The following is a 26,457-nucleotide window of genomic DNA, read 5'->3' as shown; positions in this document are numbered from 1 at the left end:
GCAGCCCACTCATTGCTCTGGATCAATCCAGAATGAATGTTAAGTACTCTTTCATCAGCAAACGAAGTTTTCAATAAAAATCAAAAACGTATGCCTACTATCTAGAAAGTAGGCCGAAGACTTCAAAGGAAGAACTTCCTATTCAGAGATAGCATTCATATGAAATAGCTTTTGAACATGTAGCCTCTTCTTTCCTAAAGTACAAAAACAAGTGGCTTCTGTAAAGGTTTATGTTGGTATGGATTTCAGCTGTGCAAACTATATGGCAAACAGTACAAACTGGGCTCATAAATGTTTGGAAAAAATACAAAATGGCTTCAAACAGACTAATATTAAATTACTGGAACTAGTTCAAAAAACCCCCAGACTTTACTTGAATCCTATATCTTGATTTGTGCAAACCAGAACGACCAAAAAAAAAAAAAATTACCCAACTACCTCCAAAACCCAAAGGAATAGTGGAAGAGTTTGAAAGAATCTATACAGTGTGTGCAGGCAGCAAAAAAATGTTTACTGTTAAAAGGCTTGGACCTCCCAACCTAAACAGCCAATTAGCTCAGATTCTCAACAGGAGGGTCTGAAGCACCTATTGCAAAGTCTGAATGCTCACTGGAAAAACATCTGATTTGGAAAGTCCCTGAGCATGCAGAAATTCAGCTAATACCTGCAAGACGCCCAGCATCTCCAAGCAGTCCACTGGTTTGGATTTGGTATTTTGTCATGCTTTTCATAGCTAACTGTTTCAGAATTTCTAAAATGAATGCTTAAGAGAAAAATTAATTAAAATACACCACCAGCAACAGTTCAAACATTTTACTAAATCAATTCACACAATTTCAAAATTGTAAATATAATTAAGGACAACAGGGTTTCTGTATTTTTTCTTCCAGATTTATCATTAAGACAATAAACAAACACAAATAAGGTTTATAGCATCTGTTCTTTAAAAAAAATGAAAGGAACGCCACTTGATGTATTGATAAAGCACCACAACACAGTTACAAAATAGGGTCTGCCTGATTCTTTCACAAGTAAAAGACTACATACTCCTAACAGCTTTCTGCTTCAATCCATACTTCATTAAAATAAAACTATAAAATCTCCTAGATTACACTAAATTCAGACGATGCCTGGTATACAGTGCATTAACAGCAGTAATGCCAACTATCAGTGCCAACATAAAACATTTTAGAAAGAAAAATAAAAAACAAACCAAAAATAACAAACAAAACCAAAAAAACACTTTTATTCCCCTAAATGAGCAAAATTTAAAATAAGGGATGCTCTGCTTCACGATGAGTTAAGGATTTGGGGAGGAGGAGGATGATGGGAAGAGGGCTGGTACTGTAGCTTTCTAGGCTTAGTTGGCATCTAGTTTGGCCATTTCCTGCACATATATCCCTATACTCTCACTGTCAAAGAGCACAAAATACACCGTCTTGATTGAAGAGGACATTGTTGACACAAAATAGCTGGAGATAGCTTTCAGGATCAGCTGAGCAGCCGTTTGCTTTGGGAAGCCATTTCTAGTAGGAGAGAGGAAAAAAAAAAAAAAAAAAAAAAGGAAAATCAAAACTTGCCAAACAAGCTTTTGGTAGTATAACCTTCCAAGGAATGCTCAGGATTTTCTTGTATGCAGCACAGTAAATAAAGCTAGAGAGCAAGTGTTTACAAGCTGGATTAGAAGCTACAAAGTTGTTTGTTTAGGCAGGACTTAAAATGTTCAAACAATTTCTAGAAAAAGGTGCTTGCAGAAGAAAGCACTCCCAAAATAGGAATATAGAGTCCATACACATTAATGGGTTGAACCTTACAGTATCTGATGGCTGAACTACCCTGCTTTAACAGACAAGTAAATCAATGCCCAGTCGGACTAAAGGGTTCAGGAAAGCTGCATATATGTTAGAGTTGCACAGTCAGACTTGTCCTGAAAGCAGACCAACCATTAAAGAAGAAAAACAGAAAGGGATACACAAAACAAAGTTTGAAAAGATGCAAAGAACAAAAATGACTTTACCACTATTACTGGTTAATGATACAGTACAAAATTAAACAAGTTAGTTATACAACCTTGCTACAGACTGAAAAAAAGAGAGAATGAGTTCTAGTAGTTAGATAGTGAGAAGAAACACTGGAAACAGTGCTTTCTCAGATGACAAATTTGTTCATGGCTGAATTTCAAAGATGTATACCCAGCCTGGGGACACTTCTTACATGCTTTTTCACATTTACATCTAGTAGCTGTTGTCTGAAAGTCTCATCTAATCTTTGCACAGGTTGAACACAAATAGAATGGCTTGAACAAAGCCACGACCTGAACTATAAGAGAGTTTTACAGGCTATGGTTAAAACCTGAAATTACCCCAGTAACTACTTTGAAGGTGGTCTAGATGAAGTGCTGCTACCTATCTAGACTGCACAGGTTTGCCCTAGGCAAAGTTTGCCCTAGGCTTTGCTGAGCACAGCCTCAGTAAAGTGCATTGCAGTGATCAATCTGAAGGTGATGAAATGTGATCATTCTGTTAAGAATAGTATGCAAATGAAATTTAAAAAGCCTGTTGAACATCACCTGGTTGCTTGGCACATGCACATGTACACATACACATTGTCAATATTCCCTGTTAAAAAGTGTGGATCTGCTTGAATCTCTCTTAGCTGCAGGATCATAAGGAGATACTGAAGCCATTTTCACATGAATTTTCAATACTCAAAGATGGATGGTACTTGACAGTTGGAAGTTTAATAACAGCAGTATTTTGTCCATCTTTCTTTCATTCCTTCTAATTTCATGAAGGTAGTGATTTCTTTTTCTCCTTTATTATAATAGATGGATGTTTAGGAGAGGAAAAAAACAATAGCTGTTTTTGACTAAAACTACAGTCACCTGAAAGCTAGCAGAATGTAGCTACTGCACAGAGTATGGCAGTCTATGGAACTAATTATTCTGTCTGTACTACGTCTTCCAAGTATCTATGTTGCTCATAATTATATCTGTATCTATCTATTAAATAAATCTACATTACAGCAATTAGATAGCGGCTTTGAGAGATGTATCTTAGTTCCAGCCCTCGCTAGGCTACTGGAATACTGTGGTGATGGAAATGGTATAAGAAGCTTAAAGAACGCAGAAGAATTCAGAATCTTCTACTAATGGAAGTTCTGCCACTGAATTCAAGCACAGCATGTAATGCCTCCAAGGAAGAAGAACAGCAATTACATTTTTCTATCCAAGGAAGTTTTACAAAATAAACAAAAGTAAAATGGGGAAAAGAGAAATGTTACTTAACACACCTTCTTTTATTTAAGACTACGGAGTGTGACGTACTGTCCTATAATACAGAGGAATAGTATTAATAGTTTACAGATCACAAACAGAGCTGAGTTTCCTAGTATTTGCTCTTCAAAGAAGCAGGGCTAAATTCACCTCTGGCTTTAACAGGTGCAATATGGCTTGGCATTTGCTCACTGGAGCACCAAACTGATGATAAAACACTATTGTACTCTCCCTCTTATTACATGCTACAAGATGCAAAATGAGAAAGGCAACTACCTGTGTCATGGACCACTTACTGCACATTACTATACTATAAAATATACTTTAAGAGCAATTCTGTGGTAGTGCTGCATGTAATGTGATATTATATATGTTGCATGAAGATAATGCTTGTGATATTTCAAAAATGATGACACACAACAGCACATGCTGTTTCCCTCTTTTCTGAAAATGCCCTATTTTTTCTTTTACTAAAATTACTTTTACTTAAATAAAGAAAAGCAAAAAGCATTGTGAAAAAACTTGTACTCTTCCAAAGGCAATTTAGCTGGTCCTGGGAGAATCAGCTATGTGACAAGGTAACCCACTGAGAGTATATTTTAGACACAGAAGCTACTTCCTACTGTTGGCTTACACAGAGAAAAGGGCATGGAGTCAGTATGCCTTTGCATTTGATCACTTGCCATTTACTTACGGATGCTGCTTCCTGGCATATATTAAATGAACCTTCAGGGAATTTTGGTGCTGAGCAGGAATAGTCATGCAGGTCAGCATCAAAATCAGGGTAAACACTGTCTCTGAAATGCTCAAAGGGGACTCTGAAGCTGCACGACCTTCACTCCAGTAGTGTACCAGCAAGGTGGTCACAGCAGGGCAAATGACAACAGAGCTGCCTCCGATTTAAAGGAGGTATGCACACATGGAAGCTGATTAAACTGAACTGTTTAGGGCCAATGCCTCAAAAAAGGGAAAGAGGCAGAGCGGAAAAATCACAAATAGGATGCTGACCAGTGGCCATGTGTGGGCTGCAAGAAGCAACAGAAGCCTCTTGCCTTGGATCTACTGGTCTGAATTATATTCTTGTAAAAAGGCAGCTTGAGACTTTAGCCAAGCTAGTGTCAATTCAGATCAAAGTCAGAGCATCGGAATGAAATCCCCACTCAGAGAGTGATTTTATGCTCAATCCCAAACTCTTCCTTCCCTGTTCTCCTGCTGGCCCTACCAGAGTGAACTCCAAGCTACCTTTGTACAGCACCCAACTTGTGCTTTCCACAAGCTGGCTGTGGCTGAGCATCTGGCCCACTGAATGCTATAAGCATGCTATTTTATTTCCCCCCATGATTTATTTGAACTGCCCTCATGTAATCCCATTCCTCAACCATAAAAGAGAATGAAACTGTTTATGTGGGTTTATTGGGTGATGTCTGCTTGACAGATGTCTGTACCAGAACAGCTGCATACATGTGCTGTCTTTGGCATTTGCTGTCCTTAAAAGCTTTACTTTTTTATGCTTTTGACTTTAAAAAACAAGTAGAGTATTGTCAGAATATATTCTTTTTTTCTTCAAAATTAATTTATGCTTGAATATCTCTAAAGAAAAAAGGGAAAATATACAACCTCATATATTTCCTAAGGCCTGTTGATTCCTCTCCATCTTTCAAAAACATCACTTCAATTGGCTTGAGTGAGAATTATGTGCATATGCCAAGTTGACAACAGAGCTACAAATCTTGTCTGTCAGTAACCAGATTTGATAACAGAATGTGAATCATATGATTATTCCGGGTTTCATCATGTTCCAACACCAATCAACTGCTCACAACAATGGTTGTGAATGGTTCCTTACTGGCAGCTATCCAGTAAAAAAGGACTCTAGGGAAGATACTTTATATAGCCTCGCTTTAGGCACCTAAATCAACAGTTCCACAGACACTCTACAGTCAATGGAGGAATATAGTTTCTCCCAGAAAGCAATTCAGAGAACAGCCTAATCTAGTTGTGCTGGATCACCCTCCAGAAGAGCTTCTCTTTTTACTGACTAGCCAACTAGCTTGACAGCTAATTCAACTGGTCAGTATGAATCCTCCACTACGTTTTCTCTATGGTTCTACAAAGCTGGCTTATGTTATCTCCTTAAAATGTCATTCATGTACATCAACCTTTTTCTGAAGCTCAGTCTGATGCAAGTTGCTTAAATTTATGATCCCAGTGAAACGTCTGTATCTTTATCGTCATTCACCCAAAAAGCTTGAATAATACTTTCTGCCCTACACAGAATATGCAGGAATCAATCTCATGTTGCAACATGGCACAACGGGAAGAATATTCTTGCTGAAGAAGCTCAGCCAACTGTTTCTATGGCAAATTCAAAGTAGCAGTTGTTCAGGGTTAAATACACAACTGTAATTCAGCATGTATTTGGTCCTTGGTCTTCATACTGAGCCATCATTAAGGGCCAAATGCTCCAGCTGCACCCGCCACCCCAAGAGCCTCAAATTAAAATTCTAGTCCATATTTAGACTTTTAAGAATGTGATCCAATTTTCAAAGGCATTAAGCATCCTATCACAGCTAGAGGACCTTAACTTTAGACTTTGGCTTTCAAAAATCTTGGCAAAGACTTTAAGGCCTTTTTTTCTGGAAGAGTTCCATGATGTAAACTGCATGGAATTCAGCTTATGGATTTTGGGAAAAAGCTTGAAGTGACTCTGCAAATCCTTAGAATCAAGGCATTTCAAGTCTGATGCTTAAACTAACACTAAGACATGTCTTCTGGCTATCCTGTGTAAGACATATACAGTAGTAGGTTTCATTATGTAGTAAAACTAGGTAAAATAGATCCCTTTTCTTCATGCTCTCCTCCACATCCTCAATTTATATGAACAAATTGATAGTGTGAAAAAAAGTCTTTTAATATACTCTTAAAAAGTATATTAACCTATTTGTATGCTTTAAGTTTCTGCAGGATCATTGCTAAACCTGCCAAAGTTAAACTAGGATTCAGGAGAATATTCTAGGCTCCATGTGCAGCTTGAATGAATCTACAAAATATCTCATTCAGGGAACTGATCTAAATGAACAAGAATAGAGTTATAATTGTAGCAAGGAAGAACTGGAACATATGTGATGGCATTAGAAAATGTGACCAGTTTGGCATCAAGTATAAGGTTTGCATAACGGCCTTACCTGCCACTGCCAATTGAAGGAAATGCAATTGATTTCAGCTTCTTTTCATCAGCCAGAGCCAAGCAGTTCTTCACTGTCTTTTCCAGCAGCTCCTCACATTTGTCTGAGCCCCAACCTGGGCTATTACAGTGGATCACAAACTTTGCGGGCAATCCATGGCCAGCACTGACAACAGCTAGTCAGAAACGAAAGTGAAACATAATTGCTTTCCTCTCATTAGGATTAAAAGAGTGCATATGTGATTAAAATAGCAAACAATTGACAGACATTCCTTTAGCCCCTGTGAATGTTTTAGATTACAAATCACACAGCCTTAAAATACAACATGATTACAGAGACTTTGCATTTTCCATTTCCAGCTGCATTTCACTGTGGTAATTTATAAATCATAGCTATAATAGAGCTTATTTTAGAGAGAGCAAGAATTCATGACTGACATCAAAGGAAATACATTTATACTGGGGATTGTGCAAACTTGTGTAATGTCTAAGCAGAAAGGCAGTAACCTGTCAGAATGTAAACCCATTCAAGGGATGATCTTGCTTTGGTTCAGATTTTATTGCAGAGCTACAGTAAATGTCAGGATAATACACTGTTAGAGTTATGACCTCTGTGACCTTTAGCTATTCTTGCTAAATACACAGTTTGTTTAGCCAGCTTCTGACCAGACTGTAGCCCAAATTGGGATCAGTTCAAAACTATCGGTGTTGTGCAAACTGGTAAGGAAGGCTAGAAAAAGAGGTGAATTATCCAAGATTTTTGCTTTATTTCCACCTTCATTTCTGAGTAATGTAAAGGAGGCATTTTGGGCCTGTTTTTATTCAAGCTTTTTGTGTACGGGTCATCCTTGATTGCTTAAACAATGCTGTTTTCTAGTTTACCTCTTTCATCACATTTTTGACAGACTGTTGGACAGGATGCATTTACAGATTTACAATGTTTGATTCTCTCTGTTTATATACCAACAGGCGAGGCCTTGTATGTACAAAGAAATGAAAAAGATTTTTTACCATGCTAATTGTATATTATCACCATGATACTGTCATGGATGTGTGGGGATGAAGTGGACACAGGAGAGCCTGCATCAAACCACGCGCAGTCAGTCAGTCTCCAGAATGGTGGCTTCTCCCAGCAGGACAACATATTCACCACTTCCCATCACAGAGCAACAACAGATTGTGCTCTGCCTGCCAGAAAACAGGCTAACAGGATCCTTGCCATTCTGAACTCACAGGTCTGCGGTTGCAATTAAAACCTTGTAACTTTGGTTTGCTTAAAAAAAAGAAAGATGGAAGAAAAATACTCTATTCACAAGCTCATGGAACAAAAAACACGTAGTCGAAGTCTCATGAGAGCATACACTTAAAAAGCGTCAGCCCTCTAAGAGGCTTTGGGATATAATCATACATGCCCCCAAAAGTATAGGGATAAAATGGGAGCTTGCTTCTTTAAAAACAATAATAAAAATACCAGTAATTCAAAAAAATCAGGTCTGTAAAGGTGCTTAAAGGCCAGAAATTCTCTACTCCATTCTGGAATGTTTATGAGGCATTTTGTTATTAAATTATCATAGAAATAACTCCTGGAGCACTATCTTCACATATGGATACTATTCTGTAGTTGCTGCAGAAAAAATAGACTTTGTCATGTGGCATTCTGACGGAAGGCTAATCAGAAGTGTAAATTTTAAGGGACAATGGAAGCACAAGCATTTGTATTTTTATAGGTTTGCAGATTCTCAAATATATTGAATAATCTCAGTGTTAGGCAGTTTTAATTTGTCATAATGTGCATCTAAAATGTTGGCAAATTCAGAATACATCATAAATCCAAGAAAAAACTAATAAAAGCAGCTGACATCTCTCTATTCAGATGTGGAATGCTAATGATATCTTCATACTGGAAGAATAAAATATTGTATTGATACACATCACCAACTGTAGTATTTCTGAGACAGGAGTGTTCTCTAGGGTAGTCACTAAGTAACTCATTAAGATTCTGTTGAGGACACCTCTTAATTACCAAGAGCAATGGTCACTTATTTCACATCAAAATACTCTGAAAGGGAAAGTACATTATACTACTTCTATCAAAAAACAAAGAACCATGAACAAATTCTGTGCTAGTTATTATTATATGCACAGTAAGGATCCTGGTTATTGGTAGATTAAAGGAATATCCATATTATTGAGAAATCTGGGGAAATGACTTATGTCAATTCTACTCCAGAGTCCTCTAACGTGTCTCTAACAGTCAGTTTCTGCTGGTGTAACACAGAGCTTCCTCTCAGGCCAGGACTGCCAAGCTGCCCTCGGATCGGAGGAATGAATTGGTGGCTGAGAAAAAGATCTTCTCTCTCCAACTTGAAATCTAGTTCTGAGCACACTTTGGCCTAGCTAACTGATAGCTTGATAAGGAATACTGTACAGAAATGAGCAAAGAATAGGGGAGTAGTTGATTCTACATTTTTTTGCAAAACAAGAATTCCAAGAAAATGTTATTAAAAATTAAAATGAAAAGCAAACCAGGAAGAAAAAAAATTGCATTAAGCACCAGAAGTAAACAGTCATAATTTCTCCTGTCAAAGTCTTGCATCTCCTCCTCAGCTTTAGTCAGAATTCGTTTACAAAACTGCATGTGCTATATTTATTTTCATAGCATAAACACAGATGGCAGAATCAATGTTCTATATGAACAACATGTATCAGCAATTTCACAGATGGCATAAAATTACATACTGTGATTTATCAAACTTCATTACTCTACTTTACAATATTAGATTGTTCTCAGATATTACATAAATTTTGATAACTAGGCATTGAAAAATCATAAGCTTTTACAGCGATGACTTAGACACTGATTAAACAAGGTACCTAAGCAGATACTTGATTTTAAGCAAGTGCTTAAGTTCAGTGAAAGTCAGACCGAAAAGCAGACGTTTAACAGAGTTGAACTTCAGCTGCTCTTGAAAATAAGCACCTAATTAAGTGCTTCCCTAAACTATGTCCTTAATAATCAACATTCATTGTATATGTGTTTCTCTGTGAACAGCTTCTTTTTATTTGTAATATTATATCACTATACCATTTCCCAGATGCTTCAATACAGTTACTTAAGATGCAATGTATGTACTTTAACATTTGAGAATACAAACATCACGTAACCCCCCAATGTTGTCTGGGGACACCCTGAAACCAAAGGGATTCTCACGCAAGCGCTGTGCTGGAAAGGGTTTGGCTGATGGACTGCAGCGAAGACCGCGGCGGACGGCAAGAGCACGCCGCCCCCCGCGCTCGTTTACGGCTTCCCGAAGCGCAGAACTCACCTCCAGCTATGTCCAACGGCCCGTTCTTTTTGCGAAGCTCAATGACAGCTTCCACAAACTCCTTGCCGCCTTTCTTTTCCAAAGTGCTCCCTGAACAGAGAATTGTGATTTTACTCCTCTGATCCCAGGCTTCCACAGCACACATGTGACTGATCATTACTTGTGATTACATAATTCTAGATTTTTCTGCCCAAACGTTTTTTGGGGACTGCAAAGTAAGATCTAAACCTTTTGGGACTTCAGAATTAGCTAGTCATTAAAAACAACAACAACAACAACAAAAAGAAAAAACCAAAGAAGACAACCCTAACAACCCAAAAACCTCGCATCTGTATCCCTTGCTAACATTCTCAGACTCTGATTTTAATGTCAATACATCTGACATCCCTATCTCCTTCCTTAGCACGAGCATCTGTCAGTGTGAAATGTTCCAGAAGAATGTGCTAGCTCAAGGGTGTCGAAGGTTCATAATTCCTTCCCCTAGGATTCATTTCCCCTCTCTCTTATAAATTGTTTTAAAGAGCCATTTGCCACAATAAGAATTTGAAACTCACCTGATCTTGGTCCCTGACCCCAACAGGTGGCACCAGGAATGAAACAGTCTCGTGAGTGCAGCGGGCTGCTTTACTTGGTAACTGCCCAGCTTGTTGAGCCACCTTTAACCAAGAGGAAGAGCCTCAGAAATAAGGAGAATCTCTAAGGAACATATTCCTCCAATGAACTTCTCTAACTACAGCTAAGGAGCTGGACAAAGTCAGTCTGGGAAAAGAAGAGCTGTGCAGTGTTTCAGGGCAACCAAAAGGTATGCAGTTTACAAAGGCAGTCCATCACTAAATGGTTTAGATCTTATTTTGCAGCTCTAGTTTTAGATATTAATATAAAAAACAGCCCAAGAAAGCATTTTCCTAACTACATAAGCATCCCAAATAAATTTTCACTGTGCATATTAATTACAAAGCTAGATAAGTAAGAAGCAGTGGAATCATAAAAGCTCTGATATCTTACTTTGAAAACTGATTTCCAAAAATTCAGAACTAAGATCTCTAAATGTCTAGACATTTATCTGGTGAAACCCCTTACTTTCACTGATGAAGAAAGAAAAACTGCTTTTTCTGATGGAAGTGCACATGCTATATGCCCAAGGAAGCAGAGCCCCTCCTCCAAGATTTAGGTTACTAAATAGGGTTATAGCTCTAAGAGCACTGCAAGATGTTTTTGCTTTGACACCATTGTTAATTTTTTTTCCAAAATGAATATTAAAAGTTTGTTGAAAATAACTGAATGCACTTGTTTTTTTTCTCATTTAAAAAACTATCTCTATGACCTGCCTCTATTTTTGCACTAGGTAGTCTAGTAACTTCAGCGGTAAAACCGCTGAAGATAATTACAAAAAAAAGCTTTTATTTTGCTTTCTTCATAACTAATTCACAATGGGTGTTTGCTGAAAGCTGGATTGCAAGGTTTGACTGTGTAGGTCAGAGTTTAATTTGCTCCTTGTAATCATTTTAGCTTTTTTACATAAACACTTTAGTCTAAGTTTATTCAGACAAACTCCTCACAAAGATTTTTCTGAAACGCAGTTATCTATCCCTGTGCAACTGAGTGGAAGACACCTTACTACAAACCCCTGACATAAGACATTAATGGTTGTACTTGTAGCAGCAAGTGTCTCAGGAGAGTGTGCTAGGAAAAGAGATCGACTTCCAGAATAGGGGTGCTTGGAAATATATTGCCTTTCAAAAGCATAATGCTGTTATATGCCAGATAGCCTGACATACAGTGCCTTTTGCTGAACCTATTTAACAGACACAGTCCTCCATTCTAGTTATATTCTTGCTGTATATATTCCACATCAATCCAGTTTATATGTATGTATATATAGTCCAGTTATATTCCACTTCAGTCCATGAACTCCGATCAGTCCTAGAACTCATGACTTTCTCAATCCTTAATATCTCCTTGCACAGACATAATTAAGCCTTGCATAGACCCTACAAACAGAAAAGATCTATTAACTAGGTCATTTCTCTGCCATTGCAAAGCTGTTGTACATTTAAAGGAATTCAGCCTAGTTTGGTTTAATTCAATTTAGAAGGATCAGCTTTTTCCCTTCTACTGGAATTAATTTATAATTAAAAGCAATGAACAACCCAAGCAGCTTATTTCACATAAACTGAACTCTCCTTGCAGATCTGGTGCAAAGAGCAGAAGTATTGGGTATGAATCAGTGATGTTTGCTACATTTACCCTACAATGATGTTCTTTTATAATTAATAGTGAAGGTTTACCTTGAAATTACATTCAGAACAAAGTTGTAAATTAGCTTTATCCTGGAAAGGACCTACTGTATTTAACTATTTTCCACTACATTAGTAAGTTTCTTGATGGAAGTCTTGCTTCACAGCTTCAAGGTTAGTAGCTTATTTGCTCATAGGCATAAATATGTGTCACTCCCATGAGAATTAGGTCATTATCTCATGCTTTCCAAGCAGGCATTGGTATCAGTGTTGAAAACAGCGTTAGCAGAAATTTAGGCTCTAAAACTCTCAGGATAAGCCCCCAATACATTTAAATTGTTAGGGAAAAAAAACAAAAATTAAAAAAAATTTAGATGGGTAAAAGTTAATCATTGGAAGCTAAGCATTTGTGCACTTCTATTCTTTCTTACAGCAGTCAGAGGTTACAGGAACCTACGCTAAAGTATGAGCAGTGCAGCTTTGAGAATTTTCTTTGTAGGGTAGCTTTGAAAGCGTTTCTTTGTCAAAGGATCAGAGACAAGCACATTAGCTAAATGAATCTGACAGACCTTAGAAGCATATTCCTGAGATACAGGGTTATTATGACACTTTTCCTCTTTTAATATCTCTACGTAAGGTTGTTCAGCCAGCCAAGTCACAGCTGTTCCTGCTTCAACAGGATATACAGAGCTGCATTTGTCCGGGCATTACTCAAAAAGCAGCCCCTTCAGAAAAAACAGGTGTTGCAAGACCTGCCAGCTCTGCAGGAGGACACACGTCCCTCCAAGCCAGTAGTGAAGCAGTGCCTCAGGCATGAAGGGACACCATTTGCATAGTGATGATGAGGTTAAGATGAGATGTAAAACAGAGGCTGGGATCATGTGACTTTTTTGGAAAATATGGTGGCTCATCACCCTTACCAGCAACTTTTGTATTCAGCCCAAATTCTGATCTGCCTTCTGAAATTACCAAGGCAGTTCAATAAATACTGCTACCCATTTATGAAAATCTTTGAATTACTGCACTGAAAGGTGCATATAGAGGCATATTACTAAGGGAAGAGTTACTCAGGGGAACCATAAGATACTGAATTAAGACTTCTGCTGTGTGGTCTATCAAGCCTTCTCTCATCAGCATAGTTTAGATGACTGCCTGAAAAACATAAGTAGCAACACTAGACATGCGTGCCTGTGATTGTAAAGGCAGCTCAGCAGGACTGTGAAGGTTAACTGGTCCACAAATCAGAACGTGAAAAAACTAACTGATCTTAAGAGTTCAGAAATTCCAGATGGGTGAGATCCAGCGTGTCAGATGTGAACATCTGAAACTTGGCATGAAGAGAGTGTATTGGAACCAGTCAGAAATCTAAAGGTCAAGACTCAAACTTTATTCAAAACAACGCATTTAACATGTCAAACAAATAATGCGGTAATTCATTTTCCTTGGTCACATGCCTGTGTTGAACATACTGTTCTTGCACTTCAAATTTTGGCGGTGCATTCTATTATTACTTTTGAAAGTCTGATTTGATGATAAAAATCAGAAAGGTCTATTGAGTTTGCACTTACTCGTTTCTTTTTATTATCGGTCAGGACTGCTGGAAGCGAGAAATGAATGCAAATCTGCATAGCTACAACAAGCTTGTGGCTGCTGATTTACCATGCACACACATACAAACTCCGCAGCACTGAACTTTCCATTACCTACTTCACCACCGGTGTAGAAGTCAGAGTTTGTCGGGTGAACGACAGCATCACTGTCGATCGTGGCAATGTCAGCCTGTACAACTTGCAACTACAACAGGTAAACAGATGTATATCAACCACGTTGGACAGAGACCCAGCACAGGCTCTACATTTACACATGTACCAACGTCCATATTTTCCTACCTTTACACCTCCAAACCTTGCGCCAAAGGAGTATGCTGAGTTGTGTGTGCAGGTGTGTGTAGAGAAAGGGGTGTAGGGAACAGGAGGAGGAATATTGAGTATGACATGTTCAAATAAATGTTAAAATGACAAGTCAGAGCAATCACATGAGATCATTTCCAAAGTTTTAAAATCAGCTAATACCCCATTTCACTTTGCAGAAACCTAGAACAACCAGTACCCCACAGAGCATGACACTAAAATATGGAATCTGTTTAAGAAAGAAATTCAGGATCATCAAACCAAACAAAATAATTAGTTTCTCCATTTTGTCAGCATCAATAAACCGACAGGCACTCATTTTAAAAATTACAATGTTTCATAACTTTGTTTCTAAAAATGACAGTCTCCTTCACATGGAGAAAGCCACATATCTGCAGGCAGGGTTGTATCATATTCACTTTAAAAAATATAAACGATCCATCTCATATTTTAGAGGTCAGACTTATTTTCTAATTATGTGCTGGGCATACAGTTTTTCCCTACAGCAGATCGTTTTTTAATTTTTCCTCTTTATACAAGACATTATCTGGTTGAGACAGATGTAAAAATACAAACATTTCTGAAGACAGCTGATTTATAACTTCGCCTTCTTACATCTTTTTCTTGTTAATTTACACATATACTTTCCCTTGGGAAATGCAGTAGTAGAAGAATTAAGTGCTGTATTCCATTAAGGAAGTTTTAAACATGATGCCAGCAGCAGGCATAATCAAATAAATATGGAAGACGGTACATAATACAAGAAAGTTAATTCTTTTTTACTTTGGATGAAGAACAGGCTTTTGTCAAAGAAGGTTTTTTTTTTACTGCAAGTGAGAAGCTTTAAAAGCAATACACCAACTATCCATCTTCAAGTTCAGTGTTGCTCTAATATCAGTATTTGTTTTCAGCTGAATGTGAGACTCACAGAGAGGGAGTAATTTCAGCACAATAAAAACAAATTATTTGACTGAATTAAACACAAAATCAAGGCAGAAAGAAAATTTGGGGATAGTTAATTATTTAATCATCCCACTTTACAAATTTCTATGCCTACTCTGAATATCATGAAAAAAACCAGAGGTTGCAGTTAGAATGGAGAAACTGCTTATTTTGAAAACAACCTGACAAAAAAGTATTTTAGTCCTCAAAGAATCCACATAAGAAACCCCCCAAAATAGCTAACAGTCACATATGATCATTATGGAAAAGAATTTAAATGACTTTAATTAAAATCAACTTGAAGGCTAGCAATACATGCAAGTATTCAGATTTGGTGAAAATTCTTTGGCATATAGTTCTTCAACAGAACAGAACTTCGAAGATCTGATTTCTGCTTTTAGTTTAACATATGAAGTCCTAGAGAGTAAATTCTGGGTTCCATAATTTCCATGTGACCGTTAGTTGTGTCAACCCATGCCCCATTTACCTAGGTCATCTTTAAGGTCAATGTCAGCATTGGTAGGATTGATAATGGCCTCCACCTCGAAGCCGGCTAAATTACTGATTTCACTGTGAATAAGGTTCAGCTGAAAAGAAAAGCATGAGGTGGGAAATAACAGGACAGCTGGGAAATCACAGAGAAGCTGCAGAAAAGTGAGCTTTGCAACACAGATGGAGATAGCATCACTGCAAACAAATATGCAAAATAAAAGGCAGGTCATAAAGGAGGGTTATTATCAAAAAAATTCAAACACAAGACTCAAACACTGTTCACTCTGGAAGAAAATGATGTACTTGTTAACAAGCTCTATTTTGCCTTTCTGCTGACCACTATTTGGGATTCTTGTTTTTGCATTATAAAAGGGTATTTGTTTGTCCTTAAAGTAGAGATGAAAGATGCTCCAACCCTTTCTTACGCATCAACTATAGGAACGTGTCATGACTGTTCAGAACTGGAAGTGGATAAAGGACGGTCCTCCTTATTTAAGCCAGTAAACGTGAGCACGTCCTTGAGAAAGCAGGCACTTGCCTCTATAGATACCTCCATCCTAACAAGGGGGCATGCTTCTTTTTCTTTTCATATTACTGGTCACCAGAGTCTGTACAGCAGTGTCTTCAGCTTCCCTTTGCCCAGTTCTGCTGCCTTTGTGGAATGGCTGGTAAAGCACTTTAAATAGGCACTGTTATGTACTTATCATTTATAATACAGGTACTCTGCAGTCCAGTGGAGAGCTTTTATTTGCTTTACTCCCTCTAGTCATTTATGAAAATAACATTTTTAATTTCACCCACTACTGCCCTTGAGCACCACCCATGTATTTTAAGCAAATCTCCAATCGCTATCTTAATCTTTACAAAATCAGAAGGATTTATCATAGGCATATAGCAAGGTGAAGAAGTTAGCACAAATATCTAGAATTAGCCTCATATTTGCACTTCATGTTCTTAAAAAAATAAAATTAATGAAATATGAGGAAGTGCAGATTTCAACTTCTAACACCACAATTTGAGCAAGATTTACAAGCTATTATATGAAGTCAGAAGTCAAGTTCAAATGAGAAAAACAGACCGCCAATGGTAAGGGACGGACACTGCCATACCACACTACTGAGGATGTTTTTTGTAAATGCTTAGAGGTGTAATGTGATAGCACAATTTGTTTACTACTGAAGGTTTGGGAGTCTCATCACAGCCTGTGATCCACACCACAGAAACGATTCCATAATTTGGGGCAATTTGATGTAAAGTCCAGACTCAGCAAAAGTAAAAGCTGCAGTACATTGGCAGGTACGTGGGGAAGCTTAAAACCAGAGGTTTGTAACACTGCTTTGCAGCCAACGTTGGGAAGTCTAATTTCACATGCACCAAGTTTACTACCCCCCAAATTAAAACACTAGAGTGCATAAATTCTTCCAGACTCTTTCATATGTGGAAATACATTATCTATGTTATAAATTATGCTTATATCTACAACCAGCATGTACATGCATTTAAAATGATTGTTTCAATAGCTGATTAGGCAACATGGGAAACAACTATTAAAGAGAAAGTTCTTATTCACTAAGTCCTGAAACCAGCTGAAATTAAGGGAAACTTTCTTTCTAATCCAAACCCCATTGAATTCAATGTATGAAGTATAGCATTTCAGTGTAACAAAATACATTCAGACATGGCAATTATTCTCATCAATAGCTGAATTTCATCTGTTGGTTTGTAATCTATTTTTGTAAACTTAACTTTTTAAAATCTTCTCCATGTATATGTGAATTTACTAACATGGAATATATGAGTCAATTCATGAAACCAATATGAGTGAATGGATCATTTAAGGAGGCCAACATTCATACATTTAAATTTTATGGAAAAAAGCATTTCCATTTCATTCATGTGATTATATGAATTGACCTTCTTTTTCTTGTTAAAAGCCTGCAATTTCACGTAACTTGCTTGAGTAAACTATGTTCCCTCAAAATAGGGTGATTTTGGCTACAAATGAGTGTACTTCAGCCCTGTACGGGTCTGTGTGGGAATGTGTAAAAAGATCTAAGAAAGCTTACTTTCCAAGTAGCTTAGAATCCTCTAATATTTCACACGTGGCAAGTTATTTATAGCTGAGTTTGAGTCTTGAGTTTGACTACAAGCAACTGCTGTTTAAAAAAAAAAAAAAAAAAAAAGTCAAATCAAACCAAACCAAAATGTTAAAGAAACTTTATGAATTTTGAAATAAAAAAAAAAAAAACAACAACAAAACACATGCACACACCAAAAGACTGTTCTGTGGAGATTTTAGCAGTAATATGTACCTAAGCGTATTTTCTTAATTTTATAGTTGACTCTTTCTGATCTCTAATTCCCTGTGTTCTACAAGGTTTTGCCAGAGATCTATCAGCTGCAGACCATTTTGGTTTTACGCCTTTATACTATTTCTGCATCCATTCATATATGGGATTTACACAGCAACCAAGTGGTAATTTAAGTCTTAATTTAACAAGAAGAAATACTTAAAAAGCTGACCATCACTGACAGGCTTGTGCTGGCAGCTAAGTATTATTTTGCTAAATTTTGCATTTACTGTTCAACACATTGTTAGCTAATTGCCAAATATTACAATACAAATCAAAAGCTTTCTTATAGCATTAAATCCTTGGATAAGTTATTGCACAATGTTACTATACAATAGTATGAAACATGTATTTTAGAAGAAAGAAGTGACCCCCTAAAGGGCCACATTTTATAAAAATAGCCACAACTTGCATGTACATGTGCAACAAAGAGTAGACATAACTTTAGGTAACGTTTAAATTAAATGTTAGTTAGGTAAAATGCAGATGGCACTTAGCACATCCGTAAGTATTCTGAGCCAAGCCTTGCATTTCTTATTTCAGACAAAATTAACGTCATAGAAATTTTGCTTGAGGGAGGACTTTATTTTATATTATTTAAGAACAGTTTCATACAGAAAACTAAAGGTGCCTGTTGCAAGCCGATAAGCTGAGGTCTTTTTTAAAGTCCAAACCCCAATGCTTAGGCCTGAGGTCTTACAACTGCACCTCTACTCCCTAACAGTCCCAGAAGAACAAACTGGTTACTGTGCAGAGTGCACAATCATTTAAAAAGTACAGGTTTTAATACTTTATGGTGTAATACCAATACACTTCTACAGGTATAACTGAATGGTTCTCTGCCATTTCCTGATCCCTAAGAACCTCTGAATTTGCTTGAATGTCAGAAGAATTATCTCAAGATTTTATGCAATAGCAGTACATTTAAAAATCCGAACAATACCCCGGTTTGCAGTGTTCTCAGCTGTGTTTTCAGTAATTAAATCTGGTGGTATCAAAGATGGAGAGCCCATTCTTGCAAGTAAAACCTTTCTCTTCTGCAAACATGGAGTCAAGAAGATTTCTCCCATTAAACCCTTATGAGTGACATGACAGGAAGAACAGGATTGTTTTCTGGCTTCTCCATTTTAGTAGATAATTTCCTGACCTAGCAGATACCAGTTTTGCAGAGACCAGTTTACTAGACATGCTGTTATGGTGTTCCAGGAGGTCACAGGAGGTGTGAAAGATACTGACTGCTGTTTGTTTGGTTTTTTTTTGGTTTTCAGTTCCTTTGTTTGCACTATAGTTTATATTTCTATTAAAAGCATACAGTGCATTAAAATATACTGAAAAAATCAATGTATTTAAATTCAAGAGCAATTAAAATAATTGTGATTAATAAGAATACTTTTGCTTTTCAAATGAAGCAGCTCAAAATGTCTTAACCTATTATGCTTTCCTACCATCCATGTGAAGAGTATATACATACTACTATATCTCCATGTCACAGATGGGGAAGGCAACAGAGAAAGATGAGGTGATTCACAGTATCTCTAAATCAAACAGAATTAAAAGCCAGGAGTCAGCTTCCAGGCCTCTATCTGAACCACCTAAGCACACTGTCCTCCCTACCCATGAAACTAAGATGTTTTGCCTTCCTCCAAATTCACATTTAAGGAAAGTGAGGCTATGCTGAATAGAGAAAGGTTCTCCTCCAGGCAGGCAAGCTCCTTCTGTCCTCATGCTCTTCGAAAACAAGTGACATGCACGGTCCTAAGGAACTTCTGCTTATCATAAAGCCAAGCTGCAACACTATTGTTTAAAATAACTATCTATAGTTTTTTAAAAAATATTAGATTACGTTTATGAATACCTTGTGGCAATAATTTGAAAACTACAACAAAATAGTTTTTTTTTCCTGGAAAAACAGCATCAGACTTAACAGATTTAGATAAACATTTAAAAATCAATATTACCTTTTTAAACAGCAATTGCATGTAGAAATGGCTAAGCAGAAGCATTTAATTGATTCAAAGTCACTAAATTTTGTTTTAAAGATAATAATTATGTCCTTTGTAAATTTTCAAAATAAAGGAATTACTTGAAAATTCCAGGTTTTGCTTAAATAATTAACAATTATCACCACCAATGAGGTCCCAGGCTGCTAAACTTAGCAATAGACATCCTGTCATACCCAGGAACTTCTCACCTGGACCTTGCAAAATGCACCTAAAGTTTAGGAAATAGGAAGCACTCGAGTCCCACTGATTTCATCACTGTTACTGAAAGATTTATCTTTGCCTTTTTACCACAAACAAATCACACATTTTGATAATTTGGCAAATGCATGTTTTGAAAAATAATTTCTGGGAAATGCTCCGAAAAGGTTTAAGAATGAGCCAGCATAATTTTTTTTTGCCTCTATGCTAAACAAAATCTCTCTGATCATTACAATGCAAGTTTTCTTTGCATTTTAAGCTTTCCACACTTTTAGTCTTACCATGAACACTTGAAAGAAGTCAAGTTTGTATAAATGTGTTATTTTGAGGGTAAATCAGACTGAATACATTAATATATTATCTATCAGCTCAAACAAGGTAAGACTTTCATTTTTAACTCAAAGTATGTTAGACATAGCATACTTTCTAGCTTTAGATTTTTACACTAACCATTTGCTGCCTCTGAAGACAATTCTTTACATGGAATCAAAAGCAAAATATAATCTGTGCTAGACACATCTCAGTGCTAGACACATCTCGGTAATATCTGCATATATCCTATCCTTCAGAAGAACCATCCATTTCATTTGGAGTGTTCCCAGGAGGCAAAACTGGTTTTCATTTTTTCTTTAATTAGATGCATACTGTGTTACAAATACGGGCTAACACCTGGCCCCTCTGATGTCAATGGAAAAAATGCAGGGCTAACTGACAGTGTGGGGATGGACACTTAGTACTAGTAACCTTTTCAGGGGGCTGTACTCCAGGTGAAGGAGAAAGCCAGAAAGTCCATGCCCCAGTGCAAGGCACTCAATGGAAAGCTCTACAACAGATACTGGTTCTGTTCCCAATAGCTTAAAGCAGTCTTGGAGCTCGCACTTCTCTTCCACTGAACCTAACAGCAAAGCCCCATTGATTTGTTGGATCAGGCTTGTTAGAAAACACAACCTTAGTCTTTAATTACAGTTTTCCTATGGTAACTAAAAGGAGTTCAAAACCAGGTCCAAAAGCCTTACAGTACTTGCTTTCTTGAAACAGTAATTTAGTTTAAAAATTTCAGGTTCTAATCAAGCCTTCAAAATGTTTTAAAACCCAAATATGTTTTAAATCATCCCCCTAGAAGTAGTCAAATAACAAAACCTAGCAAACTGACAATCTGGTTCTAGCTGTAAAATTACATGTAGGAAACCAGAAGTCTTGCAAAAAAATGTTACTTTCATGCATGTTAAACTTAGCAGACAAACTGTGCAAGGATAAATGGAGAACAACCTCAATATGAAGTAAAAATGAGTCAGAGGAGATACATTCCACAATGGACAAAAATGGTTCATCTTTTATGACTTACAACACAATGATCTGACTATTGAATGACAGAAGAAAGATGCAGTTTTACTTAACAAAATTTTGTATCACAAACTAAAGGCAGGTTTCAAGATAAGAGACCAGATTAACTTATTGAATTGTCTCTTTAAATGGATATATATTTGTGTTAAATCACCCCAAGTCCCAAAACACATTCACAGGTAAAAAAAAAAAAAAAGGATCATTGACTTCTAGCTTTTCATAAAAGCATCATTTGTTATTACACAGCATTAACTTTTGTAAAAAAACAAAGCAGAACAAAGCACAAAACCACTATTATAAACAAATGTCTAAAATAGAATTTGATAAAAGCCTGCAAATCATTGATATCAGCAGTGAAGTTGGCTGCCCTTTGGAAAAGCCGTTTCATCCTTAGAATAATTTCTAAGCAGCTTAGCTGTAACAATTATGCTGTCTATAAATAAGGTGAGATAGATTACAAGCACACAGGCTTTCCTTCTATCTGAATTTTAATTATGTAGGCATATAAAGACCCATTTATGTATGTTTAAAGTGTTCTAGAAGTTGTTTCAGGGAATTTCTTTGTTTAAGGATACACCTCCACATGTGCTCAGTAGGGAAATGTCAATTGTACATAGACCTTTTGGGGAAAGGGGGATAGTGGGAGGGGGTATTCCCTAAGCAGCACTGAAAAATAGGTATTCATTTATAAAAATGCAGGAGCATACCTTCTGGCCAAGAAAGAGGCTTTTGGTGGACAGGACTGTGAAACCATCTGCAGGAGTTCCCTCTGTTGTACTGTCAGCACTGGCTGATTTGCTCACTTCTCCCTGCTTCTTCTTCCGAAAATATGGTTAATTAGTTAACTCAAGGCTGAGAAAAACACTGTTTAATAACACTACAATATATGACATGCCATAAATGCTTACCAGGCAATAAAATGCCAGCAAAAATACTGGCGTTTGGATTCTATCCTTTAATCTAACAAGTGACTGATTACTGCTGAAAGAAGCTACGTTGATCAATACAAAAAATGACCTTAGAGTTTGTATGTCTACATAAGCCTTTCCTGTCTATGAAACTGCACAATTTAGATGACAGACATTTTAAATGTTTTAGGGAAAATTATAAACAATGCCAAACTTTTAACAGTTTTCTAATGGCCTGTTTGGAAAAAGATATGTACCCATTCATACATATGGGTAGACATTCATTCTAAAGTAAAAAATGACTAGTCAGAAGGCAAATTTTGTTTCTCTGTGAAATGAGGTGCTCACAGATTTCACAGAAGTATTTTTAGAAATACTGTTGTAAACTCTGGCTGTCCTCAGAGCCAGTGTCAGAATATATTCTACATTCTATCTGCCTGGTGGTCAGAAACGGGCTGAACAATTTTCTCTGTCTTGGTTAACTTGATCACTTTCCTTCATCTCAGGAAAACTCTATGTTCTTCCCCCCCCAACTATCATTCCTTTAGGTCAGTTATATTACTGAAGTAAAATAACAGGTTTCAGGACTGAATGAACTTACTAGATAAAAATGAGAATTAAAAACATTTTGAAAAGGATGCTTCAATGAAGATAGTGAATTGATTACTGTGGTTATCAACTCAATTAGTGCCAGAAATATTTTCAATAATGCATCACTTTTACTTTTGTAAAAATATTTGGTGCCTCAACAATACCTTTGCTGATGCTCAAAGCATACCTGGATACTAAGCAAGCTACTGTTCTCCTGTCCTCCCTTTCCAAAGCATAAAAGCTAAATCTGTGGTTCGGTAACTAAGACGACTTCGATGCAAGGGTGTATTTGTGTTTCTAGGAGCTGTAACCTCGCTTTACTTTACACAAATGTTTTGAAAATTAGATTTTCATGGGTCTTATTTCAATTCCCCAGGAGTTTACTGTTAGCCAAATACCAATATAGTAAGCAGACAATACAGTTTATTGTGTGGAAGAAAAACAGAACCCCACAACAGACTTCCTGCTTTTGTAATCAAGTAGGAAAAAAAAAATCCAGATTTAGGGAAATTATTAGTGCATGGTTATTAGAAGCATTGCACTTGAAATGTCAGCTACTAGATGTTCTAAAAGGGAAAATTAAAAAGCAGTTCAAAAAACAAGTGAAACAATCAGAAGAGTGACCAAGTAAACAATAACATACAGGATGAATACAGAGGCTTTGACTCAGAAGGCAACATTTTCAAATGCACTGTGAACTTCAGGTGTACCTGAAATTTGTGTACCCTTCTTTCTATGTTTGTAATCTACTGCTTGACAGTATTTGCTTTGCAAAAAACCCCTTGGTTAAACATGCGCACATCAGAAAGACTCCCTACTCCTACAAACTGAAATTAAAAAAGAAAAAAAATCAGTTGTTTTTTTCTTACTTTCCTAGAGTATAAAAAACACACATTGAACACCCTTTTCTTCCTCTCCCTACCTCCACTCTTCATTTTGAATGAGTTTAATTAATCATTAGGAATTGAAAACACCAGGTCTAAACATGGAAGAGTCTCACCTATAACAGGCTAACAACAGAGGGGCAGTTTTGGAGGTTCTTAGCTCAGCCAAGAAATTCTGTGCAGCTGTGATAAATACAATTTCTGTAATGCTGAAAGACTGAGCTACCTCCTTTAGGAGAATTGCATCCTACTTTGGAAGAAGTATTTTGCCCTCTTTGAACATCAGCAAATCCACCGAGTGAGAGGAATCATATGTACAATACAAGTGACCTAGAATGCTGTATTTCTTTTACATTTATAACTGCGGAGTGCTGTTTTAATGTGATTTTACTTTTGAAAAAAGAAAAAAAAAACAGATCACTTGTTTCTAAGTAACAAATATATTGATACTACTAAACAAAGTCCAAGTAAGTTTACACCCCCCAACCGAAGGTACCTGTGTAGTCACAGCAAAGCTACCCCTACAGCTACTATGTGAGACCTTTTGTTTACTCACCAGTACGCCACAACCCTACTCTATCACCCACACCTCCTCCTCCACCTCTTGGTGCCTCCAGGCAGTGCCCACCCAACCACTGCTTCAGACAGGGCATGCAGTAATTGCAGACTGACTTTCCGTCCTGCAGATGTGTGCCACTTCCAAGGGCTTTCACACTTCCACCCACACTAGGAAGAGGCCAGTACTCCACCTTTAGCATTTGCTATTGAAATCACTATCCTAATAATACACTGAACAGAAAATCTACCCTACATGATGCTTCTTGGAGCTATTTCTATCAGGCCTGTTTGGGTTTAAAATACACAGACTACTCTACCTTGGATTTCCTTGCCCCTTTCTTGCCGCTTGCTTTCTTTGTTACAGTTTTTTTCTGTGATGGAGACTTTGCCTTCTTTGCTGGAGGTGGAGTGATAATGGCTTCCAGTTTTCCTTTTGAACCTCGCTTCTTTGCCAACAGCTCTGGGTGAATATTGGGTAATACTCCACCACTGGCTATGGTGACTCCTTTCAATAGCTAATAAAAAAAATAAAAGTGATAGATGACAAATTCCAGCATTTACTCACCAATAAAGAGAAAATGGCATTTACTGCAAACTTTGTAAATTGCCTTGAGTTTTAAATGATTCTTTTATGTTTCTCACTACATATTATCTCTGAAGAAAAGAGAAATGAAATATATGAAGTGTCTGAAATGAAGTTGATCATGTAGTGAATTGTAACTGCACAGGGAATATGTATTCTTCTTGCACATGTGCTTGTTATTGTGAAAATCACTTGGGCTCACACAAGACCCGTTTCTTCATTAAGCCGTGAAGCCATGCAATGAAGACTGTTAACCATCTACTAGGAGAACACAGGACAGGCATACGCTTGTGGGCTCTGCAAGGCAGTCTGTGTGAGAGGGGTGAACCCCAATGTCCATGGTACAGGACTGCAATGGGTACCAAATTGTAAAGAACACAACACCTTGCTCAAATGCCGAATTTTCTTGAGAGGGCATTTTTAACTGATTTTTTTTTTAAAGAAACTTCAAATAGAGAATAACATCTATAAAAGTCACTATACCTGGAAGTCTTTTAAAAAAAATCTGTAATGTAGTTGGAGAAAAGCAGATCGATATTCAAAAGTGTGCAGTTCATTTAAACCTTCAAATGCAGAGGGGAAATATATCATGTTCTATATTTAAAACCACTAAAACAGAGACTAATTCAATATTAGGGAGGACACAAATGATGCCATCAAAGTCCCTCAGGTATTTCCACCTTCTGATTCATGTTGACTGCTCCCCAACCACAATTCAGGGAGGCTCTGAGCTTACGAAGGGATGATGAATGGAAAGTATTATTAAATTTCCAGACCAAAGACAGAGGCAAAAGGAGGTGAGTTTGGGGATTTATATTCTCCTCCATCATGATACACAGGGTTGGAAAAAGTATCTTTTTCAGATGTGTTTTTACTGCATCTCACACGAAAGGACATTAATCCTGGCTGGTGCCTCTGGCTGACACCACAACACTGTAATAATTACACCCAAGCTTTTCTGGCTAAGTTAAAGACATCTTGAAACCTGCAATGGTCACAGATTCTCAAGAGTTCCAGAATTCTTACTTCTGAGGTCACTATGACAGACTTCCAGGGGAACAGGATAGGTCCCACTGGGTCCCCAGTTAAGGGGGAAGAAAAAGAAAAAATATCTACACTATTTCCTCCACGTCTCTGAAGAGTTTATGACAATGCCCATTCTTTAACATAAGTTGTTGTAATAGTGCAGGCAACTGTCACATTACACGCCTCTCTTGCATTTTTACACATTTTAAATGTACTGAAATACATAATTAAGCTGAGTGCTCTAGCTAGTTACATAGCCAGTATGCTAGTGAGTGAATGAGCTGTTTCCTGGTGGGCTGTTCAATAAGCAGAGGTCTTGAATTGCAATTCAGCCAAATGGAAAGACAATTTAAAAAGCCCTAAAGGAAATCCTGGCCCTCACACGATGGAGTTTTTTCTTACCTGATTTAATTCTTCATCATTTGCTACGGCCAACAGGATGTGTCTAGGAGTGACGCGACCCTTCTTGTTGTCCCTTGCTGCATTTCCAGCCAATTCAAGAATTTCCGCTGGGGGAAAAGTAAGCCCTTCTTAATTACATTGTGATCATTAAGAAAAATCAATAGGTGTTAGTTAGCATCCATGCAAAAGATATCTGCATTATATCACGTCATTTCTAACTGCTCTCTCAAGACATGTAAGCCTA

At 37.2% G+C, this 26,457-nt stretch overlaps 1 protein-coding gene across 4 annotated transcripts in view; it reads right to left on the bottom strand.

Moving 5' to 3' along the window:
* Nucleotides 1–798: 798 nt before the first annotated feature.
* The window catches only part of LOC112994063 (core histone macro-H2A.1), a 50,946-nt gene continuing 25,287 nt past the window's right edge, over nucleotides 799–26,457 (bottom strand). Inside the window, exons 3-9 of one of the 4 annotated variants that reach the window (XM_064521110.1) lie at nucleotides 26,214–26,320; nucleotides 24,520–24,717; nucleotides 21,969–22,076; nucleotides 13,725–13,815; nucleotides 9,785–9,874; nucleotides 6,460–6,634; nucleotides 799–1,526 (exon numbers count right to left, since the gene is read on the bottom strand). In XM_064521110.1, coding sequence (XP_064377180.1) covers nucleotides 1,361–1,526; nucleotides 6,460–6,634; nucleotides 9,785–9,874; nucleotides 13,725–13,815; nucleotides 21,969–22,076; nucleotides 24,520–24,717; nucleotides 26,214–26,320 — 935 coding nt within the window. In that variant the 3' untranslated portion in view covers nucleotides 799–1,360. Of the gene's footprint in view, nucleotides 1,527–6,459; nucleotides 6,635–9,784; nucleotides 9,875–13,724; nucleotides 13,816–15,360; nucleotides 15,461–21,968; nucleotides 22,080–24,519; nucleotides 24,718–26,213; nucleotides 26,321–26,457 lie in introns of all 4 variants that reach the window. The other 3 variants (XM_064521107.1, XM_064521109.1, XM_064521108.1) reach the window with 3 other exon arrangements.

This window comes from Dromaius novaehollandiae, chromosome 15, assembly GCF_036370855.1.
Source record: "Dromaius novaehollandiae isolate bDroNov1 chromosome 15, bDroNov1.hap1, whole genome shotgun sequence".
NCBI classification, from domain to species: domain Eukaryota; kingdom Metazoa; phylum Chordata; class Aves; order Casuariiformes; family Dromaiidae; genus Dromaius; species Dromaius novaehollandiae.
Note: the sequence above shows the minus strand (reverse complement) of the source record. Positions and strands in the feature narration are given on the sequence as shown.